We start from the raw sequence: 26,927 nt of genomic DNA, 5'->3' as shown, positions 1-26,927 counted from the left end.
CCAGTCTAAGAGGTCATTTTCATTTATGTGTTGATACCCTACATTGTTTCACAGAGTTCATTAAAAAAAAAAACCAACAACGACACTGATGAAAATAACAGAAAAATAGTAACAAGTAGAATCAGAGAAAGATTAATAAAACTCAAGGTAAAGAAGAATATACATGTTGTCCATAAGGGGTTACACAGTTGTGTAACAATCGAGTCTAAATTTGACAGATTTAACTGCCAGTCACAATGAAAAGGGAGCCAAGTTCAATTACATAATCTTCATTAGAAGGGCACATTTAGGGGGTGCCTGGCTGGCTCAGTCATTGGAGCACATGACTCTTGATCTTGGGGTGGTGAGTTCGAGCCCCACGGTGGGGGCAGAGATGACATTTAAAAATTTTTTTAAATAAAATCTTTTTTTAAAAAAGGGAGGGCATGTTTAGGTTTCCCCAGGCAAATTATGTTCTAAAAGGGATTTCTTCAAAGGGGCCACCAAGTGATACAGGAAAGAACTTTCAGTGTGTGGGTACAGATTACGAAGGTGGACATCACTCCTGGACCATTTCCCCACACACATCCCCCCCTTTCACCTTGCTCTCTTCTCATTTTATATGTTCTTGTAAGCTGCCTTAAATTCCTCCTGAGGAGGGCAGAGAATGAACTAACTTTTTAAAGAATTAATGAATTTATTTGTTATACACAATCTCTTCAAGATCTATCAGCACACAGTTTCTTCAAGATCTAGTGTGTTTAAAGACCTTTGACCCTTTACCAGTAGGCACCAGACTGCTATTTTTGCTTCATTGTACCTGCTTGTTATAGCTGGTCTCCTTTCTAATGGGCTTTGCCTCTTTGCCATTTCTAAGCTACTAGAAATTTAGAAATCAAATAATCGTGTTTGTCAGGTTATGTACAAATGAGAACAAACAGGCTCTGATTAAAAACAAACCAAACACCGGATAGTTTAAAAAGAAAATGCATAAAATGCATTGTTGGAGAATATCTATTTTTGTCCACTCAGGGTCTGGTTTTTTTTTGCTTACTTCCTAGCATTCAACTTTCATTCCTACTTCCCAGATTGGTAGGTAGTTCTGAAATATTAAACATTATTTGTACTGTTAATTTAAAAATGTAGAAACAATATTTAGGCAACTAAATTTTAAAGACATGCTTGTAATCTACCAGAAATTTTAAAAAGTGTAAAGAGGGAGCGCCTGGATGGCTCAGTCAGTTAAGCGTCTACCTTCAGCTTGGGTCATGATCCCAGGGTCCTGGGGGCTCCCTACTCAGCGGAAGTCTGTTTCTCCCTCTCCTTCTGCGCCTCCCCTCGCTCACATTTGCGTTCTCTCTCTCTCAAATAAATAAATAAAATCTTTTTTAAAAAATGATGCTTTGGGGCACCTGGGTGGCTGAATCGGCTAAGCATCTGCCTCCAGCTCAGGTCATGATCCCAGAGTCCTGGAATAGAACCCCACATCAGGTTCCCTGCTCAGCAAGGAGCCTGCTTCTCCCTCTCCCCCTGCTTGTGCTCTCTCTCTCTCTCTAATAAATAAAATCTTAAAAAAAAAAAAAAAAAAAAAAAAGGAAAACAAGTTCTTTTTCACAATGTTCCCCATGCAAAAGTACATTACCTGTGGGAGAAATGAAAAACAGGAAAAGGCTGAAACTATTCGTAACTAATCCCTGAACAGTTCCTGATCTAGGGCTGTCGTTGTTATTTAGATGCTAACAAATAATTATGCCACTACTTGGATAAACTATGCAAATAAGCTTATTTTGATTTGTTGTTACATTAAAATAAATCTATCTATCCCATTCTTACCTATTAGTATTTAAGTTCAGTCCAAAAGAATGGGAAGAATTTTTTATATCAGATTCTATAGAAGATGAAGTTTTTCGTAAGGGTTTCACCAAATCAAAATCTTCCATAGTGTACAGAAATCATTATACTCTCTTATTTGAAAATGTAGGTTCTTTCAGTGTTTGAAGAAACTGAATCCGAGTCATCTTCAGATGCTTCATCGTCTACAGGCATTTTCAGTTGCTAACATTCAGAACTGTGAAATATCCTAAGCTCCCAAGAGAGTCTGAAAATGAATGGAGGAAAAAATACTATAAAAAGCCACTAAACCTAGCAACTGTCTTTTCACTACTTTGGAAGCCTTGATCCGTTTATACAAGTCTACATTAAGAAGAGCAACATTACTTACAATAGTCACAATGCAGAAACAACCCATGTGTCCATCAACGGATGAATAAACAAATGTGGTATATACATATAATGGAATATTTCTCAGCCATAAAAAGGCATAAAATACTGACACATACTACAATGTGGATAAACACTGAAATATTATGTTTAAGCAAAAGAAGCTCAGTAAAAGATCACATAGTGAATGATTCCATTTATGTGAAAAATCTAGAATAGGCAAATCTCGAGACAGAAAGTAGATTTATGGTTGCCAGAAGTTGGGGGAAGAAGACAACAGCAGTGACCAAAAATGGGTATGGAGTGTCTTTTTGGGGTGATGAAAAGTTCCAGAATTACATAGTGGTGATGGCTGCACAACCCATCTGTGAATATACTAAAAACCTATGAATTATACACTTTAAAAGGAGACATTTAATGATATGTGAATTATCTCTCAAAAAATCTACAGTAAGGGTGATTTGCAAAAAGTAGCATCATCTTTTCCAGGTAGTATTTCAGAATTTTATATGTTTAATTATCAAGGTTCTAGACACAATTCTACTATGTAACAACTGGAATCCTTACATGCTTTGTTCATTTGTTTAATAAGTTCTACCAAGGATTCATACTTGATTTATACTTCGAATAGATAAATTAGAACTACTTAGTATTTAATTTGGTATTAAACACAGCCAATTAAATGGTTGTTTCTCCACTGGTTGGAAGGTAGGGGTGGAAGAAAAGCATTTTGCGCTACCATAACCTTTACTACTCTATACATGTTTTACTTGTTTAAAAACAAACTATTTGTCTGGTCAACTAAAAATAACTGATTAATTGATGCAGATTAACTGATGCTAGGTTTACAGAGACAAACTGGCTATAACAAATCAATCACCATGATTCCTTCTTTGGGAATTATGTATTCTTTTTTTTAAATGAAGGGGCAAGAGAAGAAGAAAATTTTTAAAAATCTATGCTGCTTACAAGATACAAAGTTTAAGGAGTGCAAAGAGAGGAAAATTATCTACTATTCTGGTTCCACCAGGTTCCCACTTCCTAGGCCTGGTTTCATAAAGCACAACCTTAAAAAACAGCAGCTCCTACAGGAACCATTTCCTTTGGGGGGGGGGGAAGGTTTTGTGAAAGCCAAGGGTAACAGAACCTACCTAAATGGATTTCTCCCCAGGGGCTCAGCCCATCGCCAACCACAAATGCGGTATTGAAAAAGTCTAGGGCTGCACCTTCCAAATGGCAACGAAATAGCTGGATTCAAATCACCCTGCTCTTCTACCGGGAAAACACAAGCTCTCCAGGGACGTGGATCTGCAGCCCCATCTATTATTTCTCACCCGCCCGAGGTAATCCGGACGCAGAAGATGCAGATGGAAAAACCACCTGAGATGCAAAGATGCTTCCCCGGGGGAGGGGGGAGGTTTGAGGGGAGGGAATGAAGGAAGGGGGGGAGAAACCCCCGACATAAATGCAAAAAATTACACACACACACACACACACACACTATAAAACAAAACTCGATGGACAATGGATATAAGCAGAGAGCCATTTTTATATTTGCCGGTAACGAAATGTCACGCTCTTGGTCCCCACGACCCCTAGTAAAAAAGGAAAAAGAAAAGAAAAGATCGCTGGGGGAGGAGAAAAAAAAAAAAAAGACCAGATCGGAGACTGCCGATACTATAAAAGTAACCCGGCGCTGCGCTTTGCCGGGAGTCCGTGGGGTAAGGAAGAGGATTCCAGAGGTTTGAGGCCAAGATCCCGACATCCTCGCCCTCAAAGCCAGACCTCAATTGCCGGTGGTGGCTCTCGGGTCAAAGTGGGACGAGGTGGGAGAACCACCGAATGCAGCCGCCTAAACTGGAGGCAGCAAAGAGGCGGAAGGAAAAGCCGCCACTTCAACAACTACGATCGTGATTCCCAAAGTAAACCAAGGAAGATGGTTTTTTAAAAAAAGAGAGAGAGAGAGAAGAAAAATCCCACAAACCCCCCGCCCCTGGGGAAGAGGCGCTCTGCGATTGGGCCGCGCGGGTGTCACTCAAGGGCACTGAGTCTAGAAAAGACACACGGCCACGGGCGAAGCCCCCACACACCGGAGGGATACGGTGGGCGTTGCATCGTCTGGTCGTCGTCCTCCCCCGCCCTAAATCCATCAGCAAACTTGGGCTTCTGCTAAGGCCGCGTCTTCCAAGCCTCGTTCACCTTGCCCCCCGCGGCCGACGGCTGCCCGCAGGCCGGCGACCGCTTACCTGGCCGCTGCTCCCACAGTCGATGTCAGGGTCGGGCGAGCGGCCTCTCGCGACCGTTAAACTCGAGGGAGCGTGCGCGCGCCCGACACCTTGCCTGCGATTGGCTGTTTGAAAAGGGGCGGAGACGGCCGAACCGCGACGCGCCCGTCGGCCGCCCCTTTCCCTTCCCGCCCCTCGCGCCGATGAGGGTGGTCCGACGCCTGGGAAATGGAAGGGGCGGGGCCTCTATCAAGTCCTCTGTTCTGATTGGTTCCCTGGGAACCTACGGAAGAAACGCGAAAAGAAGCCTCCGCTTACCGCATGCGCAGTTGGTAAGAATGAGCCTGGTGCAAGTGAGGGAAGCTGCGGCGGGAGTACTGCGCATGCGCATACCCAGGAGTGCGCCTGCGATCCACCTTCCGCAGTGGTTCGGCTTCCCCGAGAACGTTGCGGATAGAAGGCCAGCCCTGAGGCCAGGTAAGCGTCCGTGGAGAACCTGGTCACCCGTACGTTGCCCACGGATGTCAAGGACAATGGAGAGAGGACTGGGAGCTGGGACGCCTGACTTTCCCAGCTTGCGACCCTGAGTCGCGCCAACCAGTTGACCTGAAGCCCCACTGGCGGTGAGGAGCAGCTGGCCCACACACTGAGCTAAGTTTTCTCTGCACCTGCTTTACCCTAGGCTGCTGGGGGTCGGCCCTGGGGTTCTTCAAGGACTGGGATGGGGAGGGGAGGACAGCCCAGCGGCCTGGAGAAAACAGTTGCACCAAGGCCTAAGAAGAAATGGAATGATCTTCATTTACTTTGTTCAGCAGAGCTTTTTGGAGCTCTTAGCACGCAGTGGGTGCTGTTTTAGGCCGGCACATAGTAGGTGTCAGCATTGCCAGGCTTTTGGAAGGACCACCGAGAATCCATGCCTCTCCCTTTGGGCCCCAGGCCATTTCATTCATTCATTCTCTGTTCAGTTCGCATTCTTTTTTTTTTTTTTTTAAGATTTTATTTATTTATTTGACAGAGACAGCCAGCGAGAGAGGGAACACAAGCAGGGGGAGTGGGAGAGGAAGAAGCAGGCTCCCAGCGGAGGATCCTGACGTGGGGCTCGATCCCGGAACGCCGGGATCACGCCCTGAGCCGAAGGCAGACGCTTAACGACTGCTCCATCCAGGCGCCCCCTCGGTTCACATTCTTAAGACTAGTTACCTTTAAAGCCGGCTCTTAGATTGCCTTCCAAGGGTCCTGGGCCCAAAGTAAAGGAATTTCGCTGGCCCTATCATGTATATGTGATTGAGAAACCAGGACGCGCCGTGGTATATTGGGAGGAATGACAGATCTGCGAGGCATTCCGTCTCATCTGAGCCTCCTAACAATTATGTCTCAAACAGTAAAAATTCAGTCTGTATCTAAAACCCCATCTGTGCATGGAAGATTTCAAGCTTAAGTAAATTTAATCTACACCGGTCCCCATTGTGTGAGTCCCAGCAGTGAATAGTATGCTCATTTAATACCTAACCAAAATCAAAACTAATTTTAAGCACATGACTCTGATTTCACTGACCATGTTTCAAGCCTACCAAAAAAAAAGTTTTATCACTAATTTCAGTTGGTCACAAAACTTATTATTTGAGACATCGTAGAATCCTTTACACTCAGAAGAACTGAGTGTGAATTACTGAGATATCTCCAGGCAGACAGAGTTGGGTTTCCTTACAAGAAAAATATTAACCCCTAAATTGACTACTAGCGATTATTTCCCAACCATATAAGAGGCAGGAGATGTTCACTTTTGGCTACAAAATCAGATGGGTTCTGTTCAGTTTGAGCATGTAGGTTTTGGTTTTTTTGTTTTTAGCTGTGTGGTTTTAGGTAACTTTTCATCTATTAATGTCTAAATAAGCCATCGTATTCAGGAGCAGTATTCTGGTTAACCAAGTTATTTTGTTAATGAAATGATGTGAAATATTTTGGTAAGGTCTCTCACACCATATTTCTTAGGTTAAGCTCTTTGGAAGGGTCATAACTAAAAAAAAAAAAAATCAGTGGAAATTGCCTTATTGGACTAAAGAGAAAAAAATACCTTTCTCAAAGCTTTGTAAACAGCTAAAAAGGTAGTTTTTTAAGTCCATAGACATTATTTCTGAATATAGAAAACAGAAGTAGGAAGCTTCAGAAATTCCAGTAAACGTATTAAGTTTAATAGCTATTCATCTAATCTAAACCTACCTTCCATCCTGGAGATTTTGCGCTACTTGTATGCAAACTGACACTATTTTATGGCTTTTATGATGGTATGATTACTATATGATTTTCTTTATTATAACATCAAATTGCTCAAGTATCTCTTTGAACTTGAAGGCTTCAAACAGACTTTTGAGTGGAGATCTTTCACACTGATGGGGATAAGACAATGCTGGGCAGTGATAATGGCTGATAATAGCTTGTGCCATTTGGTCTCTCTCAGCCCCAGCATTGCTACTCTTTGATTGTTATGTCCAAACTGTTTATCATTTGGGGGGTCAGTTCTCCACAGCAGGGGGATAAAAAAAGAGGAACTCTAAAACTTTAAATATATAGTTTAATCATTAAACATGAAATCATCAGACATATACTAAAATATAAGTTTTGTCATCTTTCTTCTCCTTCATGATTTTTCTTACTCTATCAGATAATCCCTAAAGATCTCATGTGTAAACCAGGACTTGCTTGGATGAAGGAAGTGGTTTATCTTTCAATGTGAGCCTGCTGGGAAGTCAGACTGTACTCTTGGCATCATAATTATCTCTTTGGTACCTGATTTCATAGACCACAATTATGACCTCACCAAATAGCATGTCTTTGGTAATTTCATGGTTTTCAAGTACTTCTTAAATTGGACCATACCAAATGAAATAATTTGCAGGTCAATGTCCTATACGCCTTTTCACTTCGAGTTGTTGGTTTGTATTTTTTTTTAAAGATTTTATTTATTTATTTGACAGAGAGAGAGACAGCCAGCGAGAGAGGGAACACAAGCAGGGGGAGTGGGAGAGGAAGAAGCAGGCTCCCAGCATTGGAGCCCGATGTGGGGCTCGATCCCAGAACGCCGGGATCATGCCCTGAACCAAAGGCAGACGCTTAACTACTGAGCCACCCAGGCGCCCCTTCACTCCGAGTTCTAAAACAAGTCTACAAAGAGGCACCTGGTTGGCTCAGTCGGAAGAACATGTGACTGTTGATCTCTAGGTCAGAGTTTGAGCCCCATATTGGGTGTAGAGATGACTTAAATAATTTTTTTTTTTAAAGCCTTTGAGGGGTGCCTGGGTGGCTCGGTTGGTTAAGTCTCTGCCTTTGGCTCAGGTCCTGATCTCAAGGTCCTGGGATCGAGCCTCACATCAGGCTCTCTGCTCGGGGGGTGTCTGCTTCTCCCTCTCCCTCTGTGATCTCTCTTGCTTTCGCTGTCTCTTAAATAAATATTTAAAAATGTGTATTTAACAAATAATAAAAATTAAAAGCCTATGTAATAATCAGTTTCAGATTAGGTTTATGGGATAAGACCACAATTTATGTGGTGTGTTAGTCGAAGGCTCTTCAGCTTTATCGTTTAGGGATCCAGAGTACCCCTAAGGGCTCTACATGTGCAGACATGTACGTTTTTTCTTCTCACCCTAGGTGGTATTACCTCCACTTTACAGATGAGGACATGTGGCCCGAGTTGCACAGTGAGTACATCATGAAGCCAAGATAGGGACTACAGAGCAGTGTGGGCTTTCAGGGACAAAAAAGAGAGAGAAAAGAACATTCCAGAAGAGAAAGTTGAGGAAAATGAGCTAACACTTTTAAGAGGATGGGGAAAGGACAGATCTAGAGATATTATGAAAAGTAAAGGTAGAAAGGATAAGTTTCGTGTAAAAAAATGGAATATCTAATGTTCTTCCAAGTCTTCCTGAGATAATCCCTTTTCTTTATTTGTGTCAAATACGATAATGGATTTGAAAGTGCTTTGAGAGCATTTAGGTCCTCAACAAATAAAAGGTATCATTCATGATAATAGAGGCACTGAGAATTGAAGGACATGTAGAGTGTTATTACTGCTGCTTTTTTATGTGTTTCTGTCTCATTTTAACAGTGTAGTTGATAAAAGTTATAAAGTTCCTGTTAGATGCCATAAATAGAAGAAAATCACAGCGACGCACACAAATAGGACAGGTGTAATTCTCTGTGGATTCAGAGTTTTCTGTATTAAAAAAAAAAAAGCAACACTGAATGGGGTGTTAGTGTTGTATGAATAGAAAGCTTTTCTCTTTATCTGCTTCATTAGTTGTCACTTGAACTCTGCAGCAGGGAGCCTATTAAACTGAGACCAGACCCAGAGCAGTCTCCAGCATGGCATTTCCTGCTCAGTCTATTATGATGTTTTTCTGATTTGAGAAATAACTCTCTGCCAACACTTCCTGTGAGTGAAAGGTGCTTTATCTTCAGCACGAACCCCCAAGCCCAGGAAAGGACTCAGTCTGTTTCAGGCCTGGCCGCAGTCCCTGGAAGTTCCATTCTGGGAGGTGCTCCAGTCCTCCAGAGGACTCCAGCCCATCCAGAACAGGAGGATGGCCAGACAGGGTTTATAGGGAGCAAGCACCAAAACATGGATTATGGGGGTACCTGGGTGGCTCATCTGCCTTCGGCTTGGGTCATGATCCCAGGGTCCTGGGATCGAGTCCCACATCAGGCTCCGTGCCTGGCGGGGAGCCTGCTTTTCCCTCTCCCTCTGCCTGCTGCTCCCCCTGCTTGTGCACGCACTTTTTCTCTGTCAAATAAATAAAATCTTTAAAAAAAAAAAATAAAACAACATTAAAAAAAATAAAAGAAAAAGAAACATGGATTATGCTTAAGCATTTCTCAGGAAATCATTCTCTCCCTTGGCGTCTGGTGCCATCAGCTGGCCATTGTGTCTTTTTAAAGCTGCACATCAGCCTGTTCGAGTTCACCATTGATTAGGTCATTGTTTTGAGACCTGTCGCTTTATCTCCTGTTGTAGAAGGGGAAACAGGACCATGACCAAATAGGTAATCAGCACTCCACAATTCTGGCCTCAACTTCTTTCTTTCTTTCTTTCTTTTTTTTTTTTAAGATTTTATTTATTTGACAGACATCGAGAGAGGGAACACAAGCAGGGGGAGTGGGAGAGGAAGAAGCAGGTTTCCTGCTGAGCAGGGAGCCCAATGGGGGGCTCCATCCCAGGACCCTGGGATCATGACCTGAGCCGAAAGCAGACGCTTAACCGTTGGAGCCACCCAGGTGCCCCATCATCGGTTCTTTTTACTGTTTAATTTTTTAAAGATTTTTAATTTTGCTTAAGCAGGTTTCACGCCCAGTGTGGAGCCCAGCTCGGGGCTTGAACTCACAACCCTGAGATCAAGACCTGAGCTGAGATCAAGAGTCAGACACTTGGGGCGCCTGGGTGGCACAGCGGTTAAGCGTCTGCCTTCGGCTCAGGGCCGTGATCCCGGCGTTATGGGATCGAGCCCCACATCAGGCTTCTCCGCTATGAGCCTGCTTCTTCCTCTCCCACTCCCCCTGCTTGTGTTCCCTCTATCGCTGGCTGTCTCTATCTCTGTCAAATAAATAAATAAAATCTTTAAAAAAAAAAAAAAAAAGAGTCAGACACTTAACTGGCTGAGCCACCCACACCCCCCCCCAAAGACTTTTTCAGTCATCCCTGCACCCCACATGGGGCTCGAATTTACAGCCCCAAGATCAAGAGTCATACGCTCCACCAACCAGCCAGGCACCCCTCTTTTTACGTTTTTAAGGTGCCTACTAGAAAATTTAAAATTTCACACGTGGCCTACATTATGTTCATATCGGACAATGCTGTTCTAGAACACTAACGTAACAGAAACAACATGATTGGTGTTCTTTGTTCAGATGACCCCATTTCTCAATCCCCTTGTTACCATTTCACCTTCTGTTAGCTCAAATCAATATTTATATCATTCTTCCCTATGAATGTTTGCTGTTCCCGCCATTACTCTCCTCACCACCTTCCTCATCTCCGTCTTTGCCATCATTGTTCTAGGGCTTCTATCCAGTAGTCGGACAGTCCTAAGAGCCACTGTACAAGCAAGCACCTTTGCTCAAAGCTTTTGGCCATGACACTCTGTCATTTCCGGAAGCAAGAGCCTCACCTGGGAGCTGGTTAGGAATGCAGAGTCTCAGACCCCACCTAGACCAGTGAAGCAGTCTTCTATTTGACAGGGGGACCCCCAGGGGATTTGTCTGCTCTTGAAAAGGTGCATGGTGAGAGCTTTGCCAGTCATCTTTCCTAAAGCACCCCCATTTTAGTTCATCTCCACATCTGTTCCTTCGGTTGGATTTGATGAAGTTTCTACAAGGTTGAGGTAACATGAAAGTTGTGGCTAAGAGAAACTAGCTCCCTCTCTCAAAAAAGAATAGTTCAGCAGTGAATTTTGGGCACATGGCATCCAGAAGGTGAGTCCAGAGATTGAAATCCTGCAAATAGATTGAGAGATCCTTCTCTCTCTCAGGGACACATGACCGTGCCCTTCCCCCATCTCCAGAGCGTTAGATCTGCTGGGGAAGTGAGTCTCACCTCGCTGCGTCTAGTGTATGTCCGACTGCTGCAGCCACGGGCCACGTTCCAGAGCTCTACATACACCGTCCCTGCAGCCAGACGTCTTCCTAGGCGTGGGCTGACTGTGGGGGCCTGAGGAGGGAATGTGTGGTCCAGGTCAGGAAAGGGGGCACCTACCAGAATGCAGCCCCTGAGTCCTGGTAACAAGCACTCCAAGTGACTAAGGGGCACAGGAAGTCAGAGAACCACTGCTCTGTAGCCTGCTCTCATCCCGGGCTATTAGCACGGATCATATTTTGGGGCATCTTTAATTTCTCTTCTATGCCACAGGCTCCTTGGGCTCCCCGAGGCCCTGGTAGATGTTGAAAATACTCATTGAACAAATTAGCTTTCCGTTTTGTAGAGCCCTCACACCTATCATCTCTGACTTGACCAAATGGGAAGGGACGGGGACAATGAGAGGCTTGAAGCCAAATTGCAGTCAGGCTGTTAAGCGCAGACGCGTCCTCAGAGGAAAAGCAGGGCTGAGGGGAAGTGAGGGTGGAGAGCCAGCCCCAAATTGAAGTGCACACTCACACAAAGGAATTGGAGCACGCTGTCCTGACTCCCAGTTTCCCCTTACCAGCACCTCTTGTCACTGTTTTTCTGTTGCTCTTTTTTAATGTCACAATGAGCTCTAATTTGAGCCGCTTTTATCGTCCCCTGAAGACTTTTGAGTTGCTCTGTGGGTGTCACAAAAACTGAAACCCAATCCATATTCCCTGGGCTTTGGGGAAGTGGAACCATGGGTGCGCTGGTCATTTTTAGCAGTCGTTGGAGTAGAGCCAAAGCTCCCAGAGATACGAGAACTATTGAGAATCGCCCGATTGGCCGTTGGAATTAGCCGTTAAACAAAGCAGCCAGTAATTGAACACTGGGGACCTTCTTGAACTCCAGTTGGGTGGGAGACCTTCCAGTGTGCGTGTCAGCCCCGAACTAGGACAGAAAGGTAGAGAGTTGAAACACAGCGGGCCAGGGACAAAGCCGCTGATAAAAGCACTCTCCTCTCCGCCCTTTGTCTGGGAGTTTCGCCTCGTCTCAGACTCACTTCCTTTCTTTGTCGCCGCACTCTATTCTCATGCTGTCCTGCCTGGTCAGATTTACTAACTAGCGGAAGAGACACCCCCAAGGGAGGCCCCGGGCTCGCGTTCCATAATGAATCTGATCCAGGGACTCAATGCTGTCTGGTACACAAAAGAATCTTGTTCTATGGATTGAAAGCAGAAATAAGGGAAGGGACATTTTGGACATCGACTCAGGTCTCATTCACTTAATCATTTACAGGGGAGCGGGTTCTTTGTTGTAGTGATTTCAGAAAAGTGCCGGTGTTTATCATTTATCTTTTCCCGAGCATACTTCCAAAAGACTCGACACACAATAAAAGGAGTTTTCTAAAGCGCCACTTTCCCTGACATGCTCTGTTTCAAAACCTAGCCCTTCACAGCCACCGAGCATCTTACCAACACCACGTTAATTGTCGCCCCCCCCGGGGATTGACACACATCCCGAATGCCACACTTTTCAGAAAGAAGTTACAAGTTTAGACCATCACGTCAGCCACAGAATGGAAAATCAGCATTGGCATCAGGCCTGAAAAGTACGTTTCATTATATTTATTCTCCATAGAGAGAGAGGTTACGAATACCGTATTGTCGTTCTAAAGATGACCAGGATTGTCTCGGGACCAGCTGAACTGATGACTCAGAGATACACGTAAAATAGCAGAAATGTACATATTTACAAGGCAGCAGTGCCCAGTAGCACGCGTGTGCAGTAGGCATCCTCAAAGCTTGTTAGGGGCCGGCATGGGCTCATAGAAGTTAGCAGCCAGAACTGACGGGGCGGAAGGTAAATGAGCTGAGAGCAAACCTGCTGAAATCATCTGGTGCATGATTGAGCTACTTTTGGCTTAGGGCGTTGGCTTAGGTACAACCACCTCTACCTAGGTTAGAGACCAGTGGCCCTCAGCTAGAATTGACAAGGTTTCAAATGGTAAAAGCAGCTATTTAGAGCCTCAAAGGAAGCAGTTGTTAAAAAGGGCAGTACATCTGTTTTTAGCACCTACATCATGCTGGATCAAGAAGCATGAAGCGAGTGGCACGTTCATCGTTCCCACAATCCACCCAAGTGACAGGAATTTTGCTAACACTCAGTCTCATGCCTTCAAAGGTATTCAACAAAAGCTCTTTCCAGAATTTTTTTTTTGTCTGATCTTTAAGCCTGTGCAGGATGGGCAGAGAAGGGCTTGTTCACCCATTTTCCAGGTAAGAAGACAGGCCCACACTGTGACTTGTCCCTGTTGGCAAAGACCACCCATCTTTGAAAAGAGCTACCACCTGTCCGCTTGTTCTGCCTTCCTCCCCTGGAAGAAAGCAAAGGCCTGTGGGATTCATCATGTCCTGGTAGCTGTTACTCTCTATCCCATTCACTTGTCAACTAAGACATTTCAGCCTTCTGCTACGTCTGGAGTCCCATTTAAATCTAATGGGTAAATACTGCTTTCTCTTTTAGCATCTTCTCCCTCGTTAGACTCTAAGCTCCATGAAGACAGAGGCTCGCTCTCTCCACCTCACATCGCTCACGACACCTCGCGTGGCATTTTGAACCACGCAGGCACCTTCACAAAAATCAGTTGATTCGAACGTTCCAGGGATGAGCACCACTTGGATCATGTTATTGGCAGTGCGTCTGAGGGAACAGATGTTCCTATTCAAATCCGTGAAACTGGAAACATTGAAAACAACAATCATGACATTGATTGATAGTGATATTTACTGTGTCAGACCGTGTAAGCTCAGCTATAAAATAGACTCGCATACTGTCGTCTTTACATTTGGATTTCAAAGATTCTCAAACGTTGAAATGATGTCACTTGACTCAGATCCTAATTCTTGCTTGATGCACTGTTTAGTGTTGCTTTATCAAATTACAGCCCTGTTCTTTTGAATGTCACACTCAAAACCCTCTCCTTCCTGAGAAAGCAGCGCTTCTGGGTGCTTCGAAGATATTTTCAGTTATAAGAAAATATTTTATCAGCTGGGAGGGCGGCTCATGCAGCGAAGATGGGGGGAGATGCCCCGAGGCTGCAGGGGGCTATGCCTTGCTGTTTCCACTAACTTCCTAAAAACCCCACGTGACCGATGGGGGGCCCTCGTTTGAACCGGTTTATAAAAGGTTGTCCTAGAACCTTTAGTTCAATTCCGAGAGCGAACGCATCTTCCTGAAAGGCTGTCTTTTTTCCTCCAGCTCAGGTGGTGAACAGGCCGAGCTGCTCCTCATGAGTCCCCCCGCTTCCTTTCACTGGCCTGCAGCCCTGCTCAGAGTGTGCACAGCGCCGTGGGGACTCTGGCCTCGGGACAAGCGGGCGCTGCTGGCCCCGCGATTGGCAGTCACTGCGGTCCCGGCGGCAGGCAGGAAGGACCGCCCCGCTCTGCCTGCCCTGGATGAGAGGGAACTTGAAGAGCAGTTTGTGAAAGGACACGGTCCGGGGGGCCAGGCCACCAACAAAACCAGCAACTGTGTGGTGCTGAAGCACGTCCCCTCGGGCATCGTCGTCAAGGTAGAGGGGGAAGGGGGCGCCTGGGGGGCTCAGTCGGTGACACGTCTGCCTTCGGCTCAGGTCATGGTCCTGGAGTCCCGGGATCAAGCCCTACATTGGGCTCCCTGCTCAGTGGGGAGTCTGCTTCTCCTTCTGCCCCTCACCCTGCTCGTGCTCGCTCTCTCTCTAATAAGTGAAATCTTAAATAAAAAAAAAAAAAAAAAGTAGAGGAGGAAGGCCGCTGGGGGTCCCCCAGGGCTCAGGGCACTGTGAGTGACAGCGGTGCTCGGCTGTGTTCTCATCGTGGCCCCGGGCAGCAGCGGGCCCTGCGGATTCTGAGTCCGGCCCTGAGGTGGCACAGCCTCAGCAGCCTCCAGGGTCCCTGGGAGCCGGGGCACGCCCACTGCCCTGGCATCTGGCAGGCAGTGCCCAGGCTCTGGTCCCCGGGCATCGCACTGACCCCAAATGTCTGCCAGCAGTCCCAGCCCTCAGTGGCCTGGCCGTGTCCCTCTGTCCCCTCTTTGGTAAATGTCAGTGACACCTGCCCCCTGAGCATTTCCAGCCCTCAGGATAAAAATGTGAGGCATGGCTGCCCCGGGGGCGTCTTCCTTCTTTACCTAAAAACCAGTCTCTGATCAGAGTGTCCCCAGCTCTCAATGCACCCTGAACCCCTGGAAATACTGAAATGCTGTCTCCCATTTCCTGGTTAGTAGTGGCCCCGCCGCCTCTCAGTGGAACTGCCAGTCCTTCCTGAGTCACCAGAGGGCCCTAGGAGCAGCAGAGCAGAGGACAGAGACAGCAGGGCAGGCTTTCCGTATTCCAAAGACGGGGTAGGCCCTGGTCCGTGCAGCTCCGCACGCAGTCAGTCGTCATCCTCGCAAGCCCTTACGCCTTGTCTTCATGGTACAGGTGTGGAATCGGGCACAGAGAGGTTAAGTAACTTGCCCAAGATCCTACAGCTGCAGGCGTCAACCCAGACCAAGCCCAAAGCCTGTGCTCCCAACAACGGTTCTTCACTGCCAAGTTTCCCAGCCAAGAGCCTATCAGTTAAAACCTCAGTCACTTTTGTCTTCCTCCTTGGAAAAAAGCATCATTCATGAGCAACACATAAAATTCTGAAACCTGACAGGATTTTTGTTTAACTGTTTTATAAACGTACTGCAGATTTGCTTTCGGTACTCTTCTCTTGCTTTAATTTCACAGAATTGCTTATCAAATAGCTTTGCAAGGCACTCGCCCTTAATAACTCAGGTATGACATAATCAACGTACGGTTGACTAATAGTAAGGGTGCTGTCTTCCTCCCTGAGACAGCATTTTACGTTTATAAATGGTGCAGACAGAGGGCTTGTTCCCTGGCCACAAGCCAGACCTATCAGTTGATATTTTCAAAATTATCTGAAGGTTATCATTGCTTCTGAACAAAGCAACACTCTTCATTATAAAACCATCACCGAGAAAGCCACATAATACAGCCGGGGGTGGGGCAAGGTGAAGGCCAAGAGGAGGCAGGAAGGAGGGCGTATGGTCTTCGTTCTGTCACGGACTCACTGGGATCCGTGACGAGTGGCTTTGCTTCTCGGGCCTGTCCCCATCTGTAGAGCGACTAGGTTGAATTCCACAATTTCTGAGGTCCTGTCTGGAACAAACTTTCCCATTATAAAATATCATCTCTTGCAGTGCCATCAGACAAGATCGGTTGATCAGAACAGAAAGCTCGCTCGGAAAATTCTACAAGAGAAAGTGGATATTTTCTACAATGGTGAAAACAGTCTTGTTTACAAAGAAAAACAGGAGGCAGAAAAGAAAAAGCAAGAGAGGAAAAAAAGAGCAAAGGAAACCCTAGAAAAAAAAAAGCTCCTGAAAGAACTCTGGGAATCGAGTAAAAACGTCCACTAAGAAAGAACCAAAGATGCTTTGTGTTGTTGTTTTGTTTGTTTTTAAGATCTCTACACCCAACGTGGGGCTTGAACCCACAACCCCGATCCCAAGATCAAGAGTCGCACACTCTTCCGACTGAGCCAGCCAGGCGCCCCTGGAAGAACTGCAGATTCTAACTAAAGAACCTGCAGATGCAAGGTGCCTGGGTGCTCAGTCGGTTAAGCATCCGACTGTTGATTTCAGCTCAGGTCATGATCTCAGCGTCGTGGGATCAAGCCCCGCATCGGGCTCCATGCTGGGCATGGAGCCTGCTTGAGATTCTCTCTCCCTCTCCCTCCACCTCCACACCCCCCGCCCCACTCATGCTGCACACTCCCTCCCTAAAAAATAAATAAAAATAAATTTTTTTTTAAAAAAAAGGACCTGCCAGATGCTTCCAAGGAATAATGGTGGGGAGTTCCATTCCGTCTCAAGCATTACTCTAGCATTTCTGTATTTCTGACAGACTTAACATTTTAAATCAAAATTTTTTAAATGGCGGACTAAACTGTGATGAATAGAGACGCACATTTTGAGAGTAAAACTTTTATAAAGAGACACGCAGAAGTCATCACTGTAAAAGAACAGCGGCTACTTTTCGTGGGGAGGAAAAGGGTCATCATGATAGGACACCCAGAGGGGCTGTGGATGGCTGACAAAGTTCTTTCTGGACGTGGGTGGCAGTAGAAGGATGTCGCCGTATTTTTTTAAGCTACACACTTGTGTGACTGTCTTATTATCAAAGGTTAAAAATAAAACTTTTTTGAAAAAAATTAATATTAATAAGGAAGGTCCATTTCTTTTGAAAACTGTGGAATGGAGTCGAACATTAGTGCCATTTTTAAAGTGCCTGGCGGGCTCCGTCAGTGAAGCATGGGACTCTTGATCTCGGGGTCGTGCGTTTGAGCCCCATGTTGGGCATAGAGCTTACTTGAAAAAATACACGACATTCCCTATGTACTGATTTACAAGTAGATTTATGAGATGAGTTTCCAGAAACCTGATTTGTGAATTTGTGCACCAGAGGTAGCTAACTGGAGTTCAGTGGCTGCATTGTAGGAGAAACAGATTCCTGGAACACCCCGGAAAGGCTCACGGGACAAGCACCTAGAAGCCGAGAATGGCCTCACGGTGGGCAGGCAGTGGGCAAAGTCAATAATACTGCTTCCACGAATGTTCTTGCTTTACTCCCTGGCAGACACCGAAGTCCACGACGGTTACGAGGCACCGTAACGCACCTTCGTCTGACCCCCACCTTCTGACTAGGCAAGCGCCTTCCTTCCTCAGCCCATAGCGGTTCTGGCAATTGGCACACAGAATGTTTCTGGGGCCACGTGGGCAAACTCTCTATGACAGGGATCTCTCACTCTCCTCAGTGGAGCTGTTTTTGTTTTGTTTTTAAAGATTTTATTTTTAAGTCACATCCGCACCCAATGTGGGGCTCGAACTCACAAGCCCCAGACCGAGAGTTGCCCCTCTGGTGACTGAGCCAGCCGGGTGCCCCTGAGGAGCTGTTTTTTAAAATACCACTTAAAAAACAAAAAACAAACACTTAAGAATTCAAGGAACCCACACCTTAATACAAATTGTTAATGAAAATAAGCTTTATTACATCAAGTAATAAATACATACAAAGATGCAAACAGTTTTAGTCATTTTCTTCCAGATGTGGGATCAACTTACAGGAAAAGCAGAACTGAAATCCACACACAGTCTTAGTAGGAAAATGTGGTGGGGGTGGGGAGGTTCTTGTTGGGTTAGGTTTGGTACGTTGCTCTTTCTTCTGTATTTATAACTTGTGCATTTTTTAAATTGACCTCAAAGCACTAATAGTCATGCAAGCAAATGCTTAAGCACAAAGGAAGTTACATTAAGCGGGATCCACACCGTGTGGCAAACGTATGCACTCAAAAAAAAAACAAACAAACAAACCCTCAGAGTCGTATTAGCTTATGAAAAAGAACGGAGAACAATCTGGGTAACATAACTGGGATCTTTGCCGTGAGATAGGTATCTTTTACGTGCATCTTTTAAATCAATGCTTAAAAAAACCAAAAAACAAAAAACCCTGGGTAATTCCTAACTATTTAAAATGTAAATCCTAATCAACTGCAAAATATTTTCTCAATTTCAGAGCCTCACGAACCATGGGAGGGTCGTGGGAAGAGAAACCCAACTGTTACCACTGTGAAAACAAGAGTTTCATCTGAAAGTGGGAGATGAGCTGTAACTTCTGGTCTTGGATGAAGATGGAAAGCCTTCCGCGCTGAGCGGCAGCTAGGATCGGGCATTCCGCTCCGTTTCCGCCAAGCACTCTCGAACCAGTCCTCTGGCGTGAATGATGCCTGGAGGAGAAGCAGAGGCTGAGGACCGTCCAGCAGAACCCACTCCAGGAGAGGAAGAGGGCCCTCCACTACCCAGCTGGAAAGCCCTCGCCCTGGAAGGAACTCAGGACCTGCATCCAAACCAGGCCGGGATTCCAGCGGTTTGGAAACACAGGAGCGGCCCCTCCCTCCTCGAAGGCCTTCCCTCCCAGCCCAAACTCCTCTTCGTGGCTCCTAACAATCCCTTCCTGCACACACAGGCCGGCCGGCAAGCTCTCTTTGCGTGTCAGGATGTCAGAGGACGAAGCAGACGTGTCTCCACCTGCTTTCATTAAGCCTGACCCACTGTGGAGAGTCCAGGACTTCAAATCCTTATTTTTCTCTGGCTTCTTCATATTCTAAGTTCTAGAAAGGGCTTGTCCAGTGTCCAGCCTGCACAGTTAGGATGCAAGACTGATCATTTACGTTCAACCTTGGTCCGCTGTGGGGTTGCCCGCCGGGTGCCGGGAGCCCCTTCTGCCCTATCACTCCCCTGCCCATCTTCTCTCTCTCTGGTTTGCTGGTTATGGTTTGGTTGTTGCATTTGTTTTGTTGTTGTTGTTGTTGTGGCCTTTAGTGAACGGCGTAAGATACTGATCTCGGTTTCATAGACACAAAGAATCTACTCCAGGGAGAGGACTGCCGGAGGGCACTGGGAATGACATCCCCAAGTCACGCAGGCGTCCACATCTCACAAATCTCTGAGCTTCAAAAGACTTTTTTCTAGAAAGGGTCAGACGGTAAATATCTCGGGCTTTGCAGGCCACATGGGCTCTGTCACCATCACTCAAGCAGCCATTAGAGAAGCAATGGGTGTGGCCATATTCCAATAAACCTTTCTTTATGCACGCTGAAGTCTGAATTGCAGATTATTTTCACATGTCACAGAATCATTTTCCACCATTAAAAACTAAAAACCATTCTTGGCCTATCAGTTATAGTTTGCTGACTTATCCACCATGAGCCTGATACCCCTGCGCCCTTCATGACCCTTCTTCGCCCTGTTACCACATGAACTTGGCTAGCTTGGACTTGGCTACTGGTCAGCGTGACCGTGGGACCAGCTGCTCACGCAGCACATGCCCCGGAGCCATCACAAGGCATATCCATTGGTGGCCTGAACCCGCTGGCTTTTTTGGGTGACTGCAGATTGCCTGTTAACTCCAGGGTCCAGCATCTTCCCAGGGATTTCCACTTGGGTAACCAGAACTCCAGCTGCCAGGACTATCTTGCTCCCTGCCTCCAAACAGCGGTCCGCACGCAGAGCGATGCCCACCTGCCCCCTGGGGTGGATCGGGGTTAACCCCACCTCTCCCCAGACCCTCTCCAGGTCCAGCCTGTCCACGAAGGCTTCGTAAATACCAGGGAAGCCCACCGCCGCGGGCCGGGGCCTGTCCAGGGTCAGCCTCGCCCACCACTGTGGAGTCATGGCCTCCGCAGCAGCCCCCCTTTATGCCCCAGATTTACTCCAGACTTGCCTCTCCAACCTTCCTCAGAAACACCAGATCCCTTCTGAAATTCAGTTCGCACCTAGGTCTGCTGCTCTGCACTGCCACCTTCTAAAACAGAAGTCCTCTTCTCCCCCCACCCCGGGGGACTTCGCAAGGTGGCAGCCGATTTCACCTCCCCCTGAAATCAGCTGGCCAGTCACGTCCTCACGTGAATCACCGGTTTTCTGTGACATCATGCTCCCCCCTCCCCCCCAGTCACGAAGGAATTTCAGAGTGTTCTTGCTCTCCCTCCCCAACTAGGACAGACCCATAGTCCCCCCCCCCCCGCCCGGGGCTCTGCTCCAAAGAGCTGACGGCAGAGGGCAACATAGGACCCAGGACCTCACGGCTCCTTGTCCCCGGCCGGCCCAGAGAAGGAAGCCCAGCACACTGAGCCTCCTGCAGGTCCCTGGGACCAGCACCAGCCACCAGGAGCAGAGCAGGCAACACACAAAGCTGCAGGATCTGGGCTATAAAGATTCCTTTTTTAAATCATACGGACCCTCCCAGGAGGCACGCGAGGCCTTCCCGTCAGATCCCAAGAACGACCTACATCCCACGGACAGCCCACCCCTGCCCCTGCGGATACTTCCACACGGGATTAACACAACGGGAGCCCCTAAGGCATAGGGGACTCCCCCACACCCTGAAAATCTCTCACAACAGTTCGCGCCGCAGAGGCGGCACCATCAGGGGAGTCTGGGTCCCACTACTTACCTCGTTTTAGTCTCTCCATGGCGCTCTTGCTCCCGGCATAAGTGGGTCTAATCTCTTTCCCCAACTCCTCAATGATGGCCAGCAGCTCGGCATATTTGCTTTGGGGTACCTGGCTGTTCCCTGTTCCCTAGAATCAGAAGGAAGAATTTACGGGGATTGAACCCTAACCTGACCCCAAGGCCATGGTTAGGACCGCACCACATGCCAGCCACAACCAGGACAGGGCACGGAGAAGCCCACCCAGGGGCAGCTGCTGGAGGCAGGGCAGCCTGGCTTAGGCTCCCAGAGCTGCTGCCTCTGCTGGGGCCAGGCTTGTCCACCCCGAGAGATAACCATAGACCAGAGAGCTGGGCCTCTCTGCTGTCCTACACTCAAGAAACCACTAGCAGCCTCCAGAAGGCTTCTATCATCACAAATGAGAAAAGACAAAGGAGGAGGACTGGCAAGCAGTGGGTATTTCCTAGGACCCAGGCAGATGCGCAAGGACATCCCAGGAGACGGAGGTCCAGAGCAAGCGGACGAGATAGCGGCCGTGTCTTGGGGTCAGCAGGTCAGCAGGACCACAAATCATTGCCAAAGACCATCTGGACAGAACACAGAACGTGTTTCAATCACCCGTTCTCCCCCCGCTGGCAGGGCCCACCGCACAAAACCCCTTTTTCTCTAGACCCCCACCCACAGCTCAAGTAAGCACCCCAATGAGTGAGGCTGGGGTCCCCGCAGGCCCCCCCCAAGGCCCTCGCCTGCTCCTCCCTCTTCCTCTGCCGCCTCTGTCTCCTGGCCTCCAGGGCCTTCCTCCTGTCCGCCCAGCTCCTCAGCACCCTTCAGGCGCCGCCTCTTGGCCTGGCGGTCCTCCTCGCCCTCCTCGCACCGACACTTCCTCCGGCGGTCCCGTTCCAGGTCCCACATCTGCTCCTGGGACAGAACGGCCTGGCGGGCCATGGCCGGCCACCACCCCCTCCCAGGGCCAGCCTCCGTGGCGACCCCAGAATGCGGCCGCGTTTCGATGATGGCAGACAACCCGATGGCAGCTACGGCCAGCAGGCACCAAGGCGGGGGCCTGGCCAGGTCCCTCCACCGGCGACAGCCAGTGAGGCCAGTGGCAGCGTTGACCCCGCTCGATGGTGAGGAACCGGGTCTCTGCAAGGTTGCCAAGCAGGGGTCAGTCTTGTAAGTGGCAGAACCACACAGAAACCCCTGCAGCCTGGCTCAAGGGCCCCCATTCCCGATGAAGGACATCTGGGCTCCAGGAGGATATGGGCCCTGTCCTCCTCTTTGCTGGGGCCACGACCTTGTGGGAAGTGAGTAGGAACGGGGTCCCCTCTGCTCTGTCCTCAGAGGATCTGAGGAATCCGGCAGAGAGACTCCCGCCACAGGGACACATGTGGGTGGTGGCCCCACAGGACCTGCAGCACTCAGGCCTTCCAGCCTCTCCTTGGGCTCCCCGCCCCCATCTCTCAGTGCCCCACCGTGAACCACCCTGCCCCCTCTGCTCTGATGCCTCGAGGCTTGAGACTTGAGGCCAGCCAGGGCCGTAGGTTAAGGAAGTTGAGACGACTGTTCCACTCCATCATTTCTACTCCTTCGTCTGTCCCAGCAGCTCTCCTCCCCAGATAGTGGGAGGCACATCCCTTCAGTGCCCAGGCCAGCCCCAGAGCCCCTCCCGCCACACATCCCCGCCTCACCGTACCTGGGTGTAGCCGAGAGACGGCGGCCCGTAGTCACTCAGCAGCTGGCGGTACTGCGAGGACGTTGCCATACTGGTGGAGGGTGGGTGGACGTTCCCAGCTGTGGAAGAGAAGAGAAGAATCAGGAATCGTGTGGTTGTACCCAAAGCAAGGACTCTGGGTCCGGCGACAGTCCCCCTACCCAGGACGCATGCCAAACAGTGTTCTCTTGTCTTCATAGGACAGAGACCCTGCTCCTGTCCTCTAGTTTGGTGATGGCCGACGCTCAGCCCGGATGATAAGAAAACGGAGCTAGGAGGCCACTCTTCATACCCCGCAGCACGCGGACACCGCTCATCCATCACAGGCTCCTTCCCACCCCTGCGGTCAGGACTGGCGGCGAAGAGGAAAATCTGCTGCTACTCTTGGCCTAATCCTTGCTAGTCCCTTTTCCCTGGGTCCTGCTCCGCAGACACGGATGACCTAGAGCCAAATCTCTGCCACAGAGCCCACCTGCTACCGAGGCTGGTCCCCGTCCCGCGTGCCCAAGTCCCTGCTGCACATACGCTACGGCAGACAGAGGCAGTTCAGAGCCTCTGAGACCTAACCCTGGCTGCAGACTGGGTCACTGGACACCAAGTCAGCAATCTGGAGTGTATCACAGTCTCTCTGTGTGTCCTCAGTAGCCTCTCAGTCTCCCTGAGCCCCTGCGGTTCCCTCCCCAAGGAGGGGACAGGATTCCTGACAGTCCAATTCTACGCCTGGATGGCTCACGTCCAAAGAGGGGAGGAATAAGGCCCCGTTTATGGACTGCAACACTCAGACACACTGGACCTCAGCTGTGAGGGACCACGTGGGGACCGGCCCAGCTAAGAGCGGAGTCTCCGGGATGGGGGGCGGGGAGTCAGCAGCAGGGAATTCTCGGCCGCAGCTCAGTAGCTGGAAGCATGCAGACCCGTAATGGCGTCCAAGTGGCCATTAGCGGGTAGAGGATGTCCTGCAGAATTACAAACAGCGGTAACCATGGAGAATTTACCTAGCCCTCCTCGGCGGCCGCCCGCCTGCCTCCACGCCCAGCCGAGGAGCAGCTCCCCCTCTGCCTGCCGCCCCCAGAGCCAAACGGTCTCTCAAGCACACGGCGGACTACGCAGACTTGGCCCCGGGGACGGACAGCTGGTGCCAGGCTGGCCAAACCAACCAGCTGCTCATCTGGTGTGAGCAGGGGAGGGGAAGGGGAGAGGGGGCGCGCAGCAGCTCCGGCTGGTGGAGTGGCAGGGGCCCTAGGGGAGCCCTGGAGCCCCTCACCGTAAAGAGAACAACAGTCTGGAGCGGGTGGGTGTTCTCCTGAGCCACACGCCGCAGAAGAGGCTGGCACCCCGACACCTGTCCCTCTGTCCAGGAACTGGGGGCAGCTCTGTACCCAAGATATCTTCCTTGCTCTCGGGCCTGCCCTGGATTTCACCTCCCCCACCCCAACCCGGGGGCCCCAATTCAGGCTCAAATGTGGGATGCCCAGTCAGGAATACATGGATTCTGCCACCTCTAAGCTGGGAAGTGGGCACATCACCGGGCCACTGGTAGCCCCACTCGCCACGCCTCTAAAGGGGGGACAATAATACACCTGGCTACGGGCACGTTCTGCTCAGGACAGGGCTGAACTCCTAGCATGTCTGTGACCTCCATCCAAGGCAACCACAGATGTGCAGTGGCCAGAGCACAGGAATGGGGCAGGGTGGGTGCCCCCCAAGCACCCTTCACCACAGCAGCCAAACCCCAACTTCCTGAACCTTCTGATGTGAGCAGTGAGTGTGGTCGCTGCAGCCCCGGACCTGGGTTCCAGTCCTGACCACCACAAGATATCATAGCTCTCTGGAAGGCCAGGATGCTGAAGGCAAGACCAGGGGGGTGCAGACCCCTGCAGAGCAGCACAGTGTCTAGGGGACTCCAGTTCCTGGGCAGGGGGTGAGGGGGACTCAGGTGTGCATTCCCTGCACCACCCTTTGCCCTCACCTCTCGTTGCTCATCACTGTTTCTCACCTCCCTGCCTCCTGTCCCATCTGCTCTCCTACAGACCAGGGCCTGGACCAGGAGTCCGTCTGGCTGTGTGACCTTGGATGAGACCCTTCCCTCTCTGGGCCTCAGTTTCTCCATCTGTTTGAGGCAATGATTCCCAACAGAATGTCTAAAGGCTCTAGATCCCACTCTTCCACGGGGCGAGGGTTAAGTCTGGGCGGGGGGCTGAGAGAGGCCGAGAAGAAATCACCTGGTCTGCGCTGGGGGAAGGGTTGGGCAACAGCTGAGAGCTTGCCCTTCCATCACCAGGTGACGTGGTAGGTGACCCCAATTCTGTGTCAGTGCCAGTCTCTTACTCTGTTGAAAGGGGGGGGTAGGTGTGCAGCCCTGAGGAGAGTTGGCAGAAGGGCCCTGAGTTCTACTCATGCCCACTCCTTCCGGCAGACACAGGCAGGGCCAGTGCATCCGGCTGCAGGAGACCAGGGAGAAAACCAGACTGGGCGTGAGCACGGCGGGCGCTGAGCATCACAGACAATGCACGCAGTGTGCGGGGACCAGGGAGGGCCCGGAGCCGAGGGAGGGATTGGCAGAGGCCAGCAGCTCCTGGGGCCAGGCGCAGCTCCCCGCCCCCAAGCCAGACAAAGAGCGGCCTGGGCCTGGGGAGCTGGCGGCCTTCCCGCCACTTGGGGCGCCTGGGGGGGGGTGTGCTCTCCGGCGGGGAGGCGGGGGCTTTGTCTAACTCCGCCACTGCCACCGCCGGCCAGGCCGCGGCTTGGCAACCCGCGAGCAGGAGGCAGGGCTGGAGGGCGTGAGGGATGATGACAAGGAAGCCGGAGGAGCGGCAGCGGAGAGTCCATCTTGGATGCAAATGGCAGGGGGTGACTGGGGCTTTCTAAAGGGTCCATGGGGAGGGGCACGCCCCCCTACCAAGGCACCAGGTATCTGGGGACCTCAGCAGTCTTCCTGGAAATCACCATAGAAGAAAACCTGTGCACAGGTGCCAGCCAGCCCAGCACAGAGCTTCAGGGGTCCTGAGTGGGCGCCCCTGTCACTTGACCCCAATCCCTGAAGGTTCCAGTTTAGGGCACCTGCCTCAACTATACTAGGCCAGGCCTGAGATTTCCAGGGTATCCAGGCTGGCAGCAAGACCTTCTACCCTGCATACCCCAGGGACAGATGAAGCCGGCAAGGAGAAATCCTATCTGGGCCACAAAGCCTGTCTCTGTAAGGTCTGCAGACCCCAAAGGCGGTGAGAATGTTTCAGAAAATCAAGGCTGTTTGCTCTTGGGACGCAGACGCCAAATTTAACCAATTCAACTTTGCCCCTACCCACACCCTGAATCTTAACCCTTTCCAATCCCCAAATCTGTGTCCTATAAGTTAAAATAGATATTCATATATTCCGATGGATTTTCTGGGTCCCTCTTCAGATTTTTGGAGTTACGGAGTCACCGTTTGGAGACAAGGCCCAAAACTTGCGGCCAACTGCCAACGTGGCATTTCTGACCAGCAAGGCCAATCCCCTCCCCCACAAGGCCTCTGCACCCTCCCCCCCTCCAACGCGCCTGCTTTTTTGGAAGTCTATTTCCAACCAAGTGTCTAAAAGAGAAAGACCCAAGCAAGGGGAAAAGCCGGTCACACCCTAACCTCCCCACCTTCCTTCCCCCACCCCATGTCTCCCTTGATCCCTAGGGCAAGCCCCTGGACACAGCCTGAAGCTGCCTGACAACTTCTGGAGGAGTTTCCTGGGATCGCCCAGCTCCAGCCCCCGGGAAGGGAGAGGACGCCCCTCCGCCCCCGGCTTCCGCAGAAGGGGCCTTCGAAGCCCAGACTTGGGGGCTTCGAGATGCGGGGTCTGCGCTGAAACACCGCCCTCACCCGCCGCCCGCAGGCACTCAAAAGCCCCCGGTCTTCTCCAACTTCTGTCACTCCGCGCACGCCTGAGGGGTTATCCGGCGTGCCGCGTTTTGGGCACCCCAGCTCCGGCGCGCCGGGCCGAGCCCCCACTGACGATCGAGTCCCCTGCACCGCGGGTGACCCCAGCGGCCCTGCGCCCTCTGGGGCGCCAGCACCTGGCACGCGCGCCGCCCCCGCCCTGCCCACGCCTGGCCTGCCCTTGTTCGCATGCACCCCTGCAGCCCCCCCACCCCAGCCCCAGGCTCACGTCCCCCACCCCCTGCTCCCCAAGGGCG

General features: G+C 49.9%; 3 protein-coding genes across 24 annotated transcripts in view; 1 reads left to right on the top strand and 2 right to left on the bottom strand.

The window, feature by feature from the left end:
* Nucleotides 1-4,540, bottom strand: part of MPHOSPH9 (M-phase phosphoprotein 9) — a 59,414-nt gene extending 54,874 nt beyond the window's left edge. For 5 of the 11 annotated variants that reach the window (XM_034639261.1, XM_034639270.1, XM_034639263.1 and 2 more), the window contains exons 1-2: nucleotides 4,290-4,419; nucleotides 1,813-2,077 (exon numbers count right to left, since the gene is read on the bottom strand). In XM_034639261.1, coding sequence (XP_034495152.1) covers nucleotides 1,813-1,919 — 107 coding nt within the window. In that variant the 5' untranslated portion in view covers nucleotides 1,920-2,077; nucleotides 4,290-4,419. Of the gene's footprint in view, nucleotides 1-1,812; nucleotides 2,078-4,289 lie in introns of those variants that run through there. The other 6 variants (XM_019800821.2, XM_034639268.1, XM_034639265.1 and 3 more) reach the window with 6 other exon arrangements.
* A 68-nt stretch (nucleotides 4,541-4,608) lies between these two features.
* On the top strand, nucleotides 4,609-16,476 carry C12H12orf65 (chromosome 12 C12orf65 homolog). 12 transcript variants are annotated; one of them, XM_019800838.2, is made up of 6 exons: nucleotides 4,609-4,901; nucleotides 8,070-8,119; nucleotides 13,087-13,197; nucleotides 13,293-13,516; nucleotides 14,275-14,587; nucleotides 16,246-16,476. In XM_019800838.2, the coding sequence occupies exons 1-6, from the start codon at nucleotides 4,628-4,630 to the stop codon at nucleotides 16,462-16,464; spliced, it is 1,191 nt and encodes a 396-aa protein (XP_019656397.2). In that variant the 5' UTR covers nucleotides 4,609-4,627; the 3' UTR covers nucleotides 16,465-16,476. The 12 variants fall into 12 exon arrangements, with proteins under 12 accessions (XP_019656397.2, XP_034495162.1, XP_034495170.1 ...); XM_034639271.1 differs by lacking the exon at nucleotides 13,087-13,197; XM_034639275.1 differs by lacking the exons at nucleotides 4,609-4,901; nucleotides 13,087-13,197 and adding an exon at nucleotides 4,908-5,047.
* A 1,595-nt stretch (nucleotides 16,477-18,071) lies between these two features.
* CDK2AP1 (cyclin dependent kinase 2 associated protein 1) lies at nucleotides 18,072-22,843 on the bottom strand. The gene is made up of 3 exons (XM_034639283.1): nucleotides 22,746-22,843; nucleotides 21,056-21,182; nucleotides 18,072-18,830 (listed from the first exon to the last, which is right to left on the bottom strand). The coding sequence occupies exons 1-3, from the start codon at nucleotides 22,812-22,814 to the stop codon at nucleotides 18,763-18,765; spliced, it is 264 nt and encodes an 87-aa protein (XP_034495174.1). The 5' UTR covers nucleotides 22,815-22,843; the 3' UTR covers nucleotides 18,072-18,762.
* Between the last annotated feature and the right edge of the window lie 4,084 nt (nucleotides 22,844-26,927).

This window comes from Ailuropoda melanoleuca, chromosome 12 (assembly GCF_002007445.2).
Source record: "Ailuropoda melanoleuca isolate Jingjing chromosome 12, ASM200744v2, whole genome shotgun sequence".
Taxonomy (NCBI): domain Eukaryota; kingdom Metazoa; phylum Chordata; class Mammalia; order Carnivora; family Ursidae; genus Ailuropoda; species Ailuropoda melanoleuca.
The sequence above is the reverse complement of the archived record's forward strand: the minus strand, read 5'-3'. Positions and strand labels throughout refer to the sequence as shown.